At 48.6% G+C, this 6,127-nt stretch overlaps 1 protein-coding gene across 1 annotated transcript; it reads left to right on the top strand.

The window, feature by feature from the left end:
* The first annotated feature begins 3,169 nt into the window (after window positions 1-3,169).
* On the top strand, window positions 3,170-5,795 carry LOC127303125 (uncharacterized). The gene is made up of 2 exons (XM_051333900.1): window positions 3,170-3,351; window positions 5,318-5,795. The coding sequence occupies exons 1-2, from the start codon at window positions 3,170-3,172 to the stop codon at window positions 5,793-5,795; spliced, it is 660 nt and encodes a 219-aa protein (XP_051189860.1).
* The last annotated feature ends 332 nt before the right edge of the window (window positions 5,796-6,127 follow it).

Here is a 6,127-nt window from a genome sequence, read left to right as displayed (position 1 = left end):
ATAAAGTGTTATGAGCATATACCAGAATGATTCATATGATGATCATTGAATGACAAAGAAGAATATCCTTGAGTACTTTAGAAAAACTAAGGATATATATATTTTTTTGTATGAAGAAATGACAAACAAATCGCTGTAAGGTGTTACACCGATATTGGTTTTGTCACATATAAAATATAATTTCAATCTCAAATTAGACTAAGTGTTGTTTAAAAGGTAGCACAATGAGCTAGAAGTTGTCTATGCTAGATTTAGAAGAGTTCTAAATATTGTGACGGAATCTACAAAAGAAGGCAGAGTATGTCATTGTTTTGACAATGACAAAGGATGTTAAGTCAAGAGGTTCTTTGAGAACTTGGTGTATTTCCGACAGAGTCAGAACTTTGAAGCTATATTGTGTGTGACAATATTAGTGACATATTTCAGACCGCGGAATTAAGGTTCCACCAGAAGACGAAACATATTTAATGCCGACTCATTTGGAAATGAGTGATGCGTTGAGACGCAAATGAATTACAAAATACATACGGTTCTGAGCATGTCAGATCCGTTGACTAAAACCTCTCTCGTGAGCGAAACATGATAAAGCACCAGAAGGCCAAGGTGTTATATCTTTACAAATGTAAACTAGATTATTGACTCTAGTGCAAGTGGGAGACTGAAGGAGATATGCCCTAGAGGCAATAATAAAGTGGTTATTATTTATATCTTTATGTTTATGATAAATGTTTATATATCATGCTATAATTGTATTAACCGAAACATTAGTACATGTGTGATATGTAGACAACAAGAAGTCCCTAGTATGCCTCTTAAACTAGCTTGTTGATTAATGGATGATTAGTTTCATAATCATGAACATTGGATGTTATTAATAACAAGGTTATATCATTATATGAATGATGTAATGGACACACCCAATTAAGCGTAGCATAAGATCTCGTCATTAAGTTATTTGCAATAAGCTTTCGATACATAGTTACCTAGTCCTTATGACCATGAGATCATGTAAATCACTTATACCGGAAAGGTACTTTGATTACATCAAACGCCACTGCGTAAATGGGTGGTTATAAAGGTGGGATTAAGTATCCGGAAAGTATGAGTTGAGGCATATGGATCAACAGTGGGATTTGTCCATCCCGATGACGGATAGATATACTCTGGGCCCTCTCGGTGGAATGTCATCTAATGTCTTGCAAGCATATGAATAAGTTCATAAGAGACCACATACCACGGTACGAGTAAAGAGTACTTGTCAGGAGACGAGATTGAACAAGGTATAGAGTGATACCGATGATCAAACCTCGGACAAGTAAAATATCGCGTGACAAAGGGAATTGGTATCGTATGTGAATGGTTCATTCGATCACTGAAGTCATCGTTGAATATGTGGGAGCCATTATGGATCTCCAGATCCCGCCATTGGTTATTGGTCGGAGTGAGTACTCAACCATGTCCGCATAGTTCACGAACCGTAGGGTGACACACTTAAAGTTGGATGTTGAAATGGTAGATCTTGAATATGGAATGGAGTTCGAATATTTGTTCGGAGTCCCGGATGAGATCCCGGACATCACGAGGAGTTCCGGAATGGTCCGGAGAATAAGATTCATATATAGGAAGTCATATTCCAAGTTTGGAAATGATCCGGTGCATTTATGGCAGGTTCTAGAAGGTTCTAGAAAAGTCCGGAAGAAATCACCATGGAAAGTAGAGTCCCGGAGGGACTCCACCTTGCATGGCCAGCCAACCCTAAAGGGGAGGAGTCCAAGGTAGACTCCCCTAGGGTGGCCGGCCAACCCCCCTCATGGAAGGGGGGAATCCCACCCCAAGTGGGATTCCCACCTTGGGTAGGTTTCCCTACATATGGGAGGTTTCATTGTTGGGGTCTTATTCGAAGACTTGGATACCAACACTTGGGGATTTCCACCTATATAATGAGGAGGAGAGGGAGGGGGCTGCCAACTCTTGGCCGCACCACCTAGGGCTGCCCTTGGCCGGCGCCCTAGCCTCCCCTCTCTCCCCAAACCCTAGCGGTCTCTCTCCTCCACCACATCCCGCACGCTTAAGCGAAGCTCCGCCGGATTTCTCCACCACCACCGACACCACGCCGTCGTGCTGTCGGATTCAAGAGGAGCTACTACTTCCGCTGCCCACTGGAACGGGGAGGTGGACGTCGTCTTCATCAACAACCGAACGTGTGACCGAGTACGGAGGTGCTGCCCGTTCGTGGCGCCGGAAGCGATCGTGATCAAGATCTTCTACGCGCTTTTGCAAGCGGCAAGTGAACGTCTACCGCAGCAACAAGAGCCTCATCTTGTAGGCTTTGGAATCTCTTCAAGGGTGAGACTCGATACCCCCTCGTTGCTACCGTCTTCTAGATTGCATCTTGGCTTGGATTGCGTGTTCGCGGTAGGAAAATTTTTGTTTTCTATGCAACGTTATCCTACAGATGTACCCCGGATTAGTAGCAAAAGATACGATTCGGAGTTATCTTCATGTAACCCTAGATCGGGGGTGCCTATATAAACCCCCGAGCTAGGCCTTAGAAGACACGTCATCTGAGATCCGATCTCCCTGATAGCTCTTGGCGTAGCTGCCGACTGAGCCCTCCCATTGTAATTCTCCACTGAGCAATAGATCTAGCAGGACGTAAGCCTTTTACTCTCCGGAGGGGCCGAACCTGGGTAAACCTTGCGTCTTGTGCACCTCGTTCTGCAGATGGCTGAGTTCCCTTGCCCCCGCATCAACGAAGTGCTGCCCCCCGTAGCACCTGCCGTGGTCATATCCACGACACTGACAGACTTGTGCACGCTCGGAGAATAGCGCTTGAGCATAGGAGGCATCCCGATCCTGCTGGAACCGTGCGGCCACGTTCATGCAATGCACCAGCACTTCTACGATGTGCTCACGCTGGAGCAGCGCGCATACCCGCACTGGGACTTGGAGAGCCGCCACATGGAACAACTTCTTATGGCAGCAACATCTCTTTGAGCTCAGCTGGTACGGGGAACAGGCCGCCGCCCGCCAGCAAGAATGAGGTGGTCCGTCAAATTTTATGGGGTGCGTCGGGCTGCACCCTCGTCGCGGTGCTCGAGCACACTGCGCTCGGGAACGAGCCACGGCTCGGGTACCCCGCACCGACACCGGTGTGGAGGTGGGAGCTATGGAGGATGGCCTCCGCATCCTCGTCGTTGTCGTCAAGGTCCTCATCAAGGGCCTCGTCCTCGAGCGCGCCAAGGACGGTGAGGAGCGGCAACCTCTAAATCGGAGGGCCTTCGGCGCTGCCGGTAGAAGCGAGGATGACCTCCATGTCTCAAAAAAAAAAGAGCTAGGATCAGAGGATCGGTCAGCTAGGTTTAACTATGTGTACTTGCATGAAGATTTTAAAAAAATTATAATTTATATGTACATCTTTCATTTACATGTGTTGTACATACATATACATCACAGTATACATTTGTACAGTGTACATACATTGTACCCGGTGTACCTACGAACGGGCTTAATGCCCGTACCCCAACCTACTGTGGGGGCAAGGGCACGGTCGGAACACCACCGTTTAAACCACAAAATCCCGTGTTGCCCCTAGCGGTGCGGTACAAAACTTCCCGGCCGTGTGCACACGTACTACTACGTACGTTGTGGGAAAAAAATAAAGGAAAAGCCAGACTTCAGTTTCCTGGGCCGGTAGGTCCAGGGCCCATCTTAAAATTGACTAGGCCATAGACCCTGTTAAAGATATGGGCCTGAGGTCGACCGGAAATAATTAATGCCTATCGAACGTTTGTACAGGTCACTGAATGTGAACGGGATTTTGTTATTCAGATGAACGATAAGTAGTTCCTAAAAGAAGATGCACGATAAGTAGAATTCATTTTTCCTCAAGGAATTTCACAAGTGCGTTCAACGTTTCAGATGCTTGAAGCCGAATTGTGATACTCCTACGGTCCTACCTAAAGTTGTTCCTTCGACAACACCTCCCAACTATGGAGTACAGCTGATCGATTCTCTCTGAAAACTCTAGTGTTCTTTTTTTTTTGAACAGGGAATGGGTCCAACAGGACCTAGAAGCTGCATTTCATTAGGTGGGTGAGGAATTACACGGAGAGGTTTCACAAAACCTGAAGTTACAAAGAAGCCCTCTCATTTTCTACAAAGGACCTTAACAAGAAAAATAAAACGCGTTTGGATCCTTCTCCACCGTCGGTGCTTGACCTCGATGCCGCAGGCGTCAACCATGCCGCCGGGGATGGAACCACTTGGGGCAAGGTCGCCGATGAACGACGCGGTGAGGCAGATGAAGATCCTCCGCATTGGTTTACTGGCCTGGAGGAAAAAGAGCCGCAGAAGCAGGGAGTTCTGTGGTACGAAGGGGCCCCTTTGGCATGTTGGAGCAGCGGCGCCATGAAGCCGATGCTGAGTTGCTTCGCCGTAAGAGGATTCAAAGATCCATAGAACTCGAGATCTAGCCGCCGTCGAGCTCTGACCACCACCATGGCGGCCAGATCCAACGAGATCGGATCGAAGTCGAGCTCCACCGAGCTTATTGGTTGGAGGTGTAGAAGGGATCTCCTCCGCTGCTTTTTCCTCCAACCACCGGAGAAGCACACAGAGGAGAAACGCTGCCACTGGCCAGCCCGAGCTGCTCGCTAGCTCCGGCCACCCAATCCTCCAGACACACTGACATAGGCATCCCCAATGGGCCTGCCGAAGATGGTACCCGGGGTTTATTGAAGGCCCACAACCCGAAGGATAAGGAGAATTCGGAAGCCCAATTTGCTAGTTAAGGAAAGCTAGAGTTGTATTAGGAGAGAACACTTGTAATATTTCGGGAAAAGTTGGAAACCTTCCCGGAATCTGTAACTTGTACATCACGAATCCCTTGGCTCCACCTCTTATATAAGGGGGAGTCGAGGGACAAAGAAAGCATCGATTCATCGTCTCACAAACCCTAGTTTTCATATCGTCGAGTACTTTTCGGCTGAAACCTTCGAGATCTACTTGCCCTCTACTTCTAACTAAACCCTAGTCTACAACCCGTAGGCATTGACAAGTTAATCCTTTGTCACACACGGCATCTCGCCAGACTGGCAAACAACTATACAAACTAGAAGGAAACCTAAACTACTATGTACGGGAGGCCGGCCTCCTCTCCCCATCGCCTCCGGCCGGCAGAGCCGCCGGAGAGGAGGGGGTTGGAGCCGGTGAGGTCACAACACCTCTCAAGGTACTGTAGAAGGGTGAGAGAGGGGAGGGGGAACGGCCAAACCACTTCCCCAAACCCTAACCCTACCGAACCCAACACAACCAGTCTCTCCACCTACGCCACCTCAATCAAGCTCCATGTGTCGATCACCCTCAACCTTACCGACAACAACTACACAAATTGGAGGGAGCTCTTCCTCGTCGCTCTCGGCCGCTACGGTCTCACCGCCCATGTTACCGGCGACGCCACTCCTTCCGACACGTCCCCCACCTCCGCTTGGGGCCGTGATGACTACACCATGCTCTCATGGATCTACGGCTCCATCGACACCGACCTCCTCGGCATCGTCATGCATCCAGGCTCTACCGCGCGCACCATCTGGGACGCCATCAAGAACCTCTTCCACGACAACAAGAAGCACCGCGCCATCCAGCTCGAGGCCGACTTACGCAACATGCCACAGGGCGATCTCTCCATCAGCGACTACTGCGCCAAGTTCAAGAACCTCGCCGACTCCCTCACTGACGTCGGCCAGCCCATCACCGACGAGATGCTGGTGAACGTCTTCTCGTTCCCGCAGTGAAGCTCCGTAAAACACGGTGCTCCGGCGCTACAACGTTGAGCCAAGTTTGACTAGATGCCATATGGCCAATCTGAGCCGGTAGAATGGTGGAGTAGGCTTTCTTGTCCGGTGGCTCACCGACGCGACCTCTGGACGGCAATGGCTCTTGTCTTTTAGTTTACTAGATGACCCGTTGCGCTATCGCGCAAATGGCAGAATCAGTACATGTGAGAAATGCGTAAGTCACTGCAAACGAACGCTTATTAGTAATATGCTAATGGACACTAACATATAGGATGTTATTTTATCAATTAATTTATTTCCATGCTTCAATCTATATCTTTGGTGATTTT

Source organism: Lolium perenne, chromosome 5, assembly GCF_019359855.2.
Source record: "Lolium perenne isolate Kyuss_39 chromosome 5, Kyuss_2.0, whole genome shotgun sequence".
Lineage (NCBI taxonomy): Eukaryota > Viridiplantae > Streptophyta > Magnoliopsida > Poales > Poaceae > Lolium > Lolium perenne.
This window is presented reverse-complemented; position numbering and strand designations above follow the sequence as displayed.

What these genes read in the sequence shown, in the direction of transcription:
- LOC127303125 (XM_051333900.1), top strand. Translation starts at nt 3,170, where the DNA reads ATGGAGGATGGCCTCCGCATCCTCGTCGTTGTCGTCAAGGTCCTCATC. An exon ending in GAGCTAGGATCAGAGGATCG is followed by an intron (nt 3,352 to 5,317) that starts GTCAGCTAGGTT and finishes CAACACAACCAG; the next exon opens with TCTCTCCACCTACGCCACCT.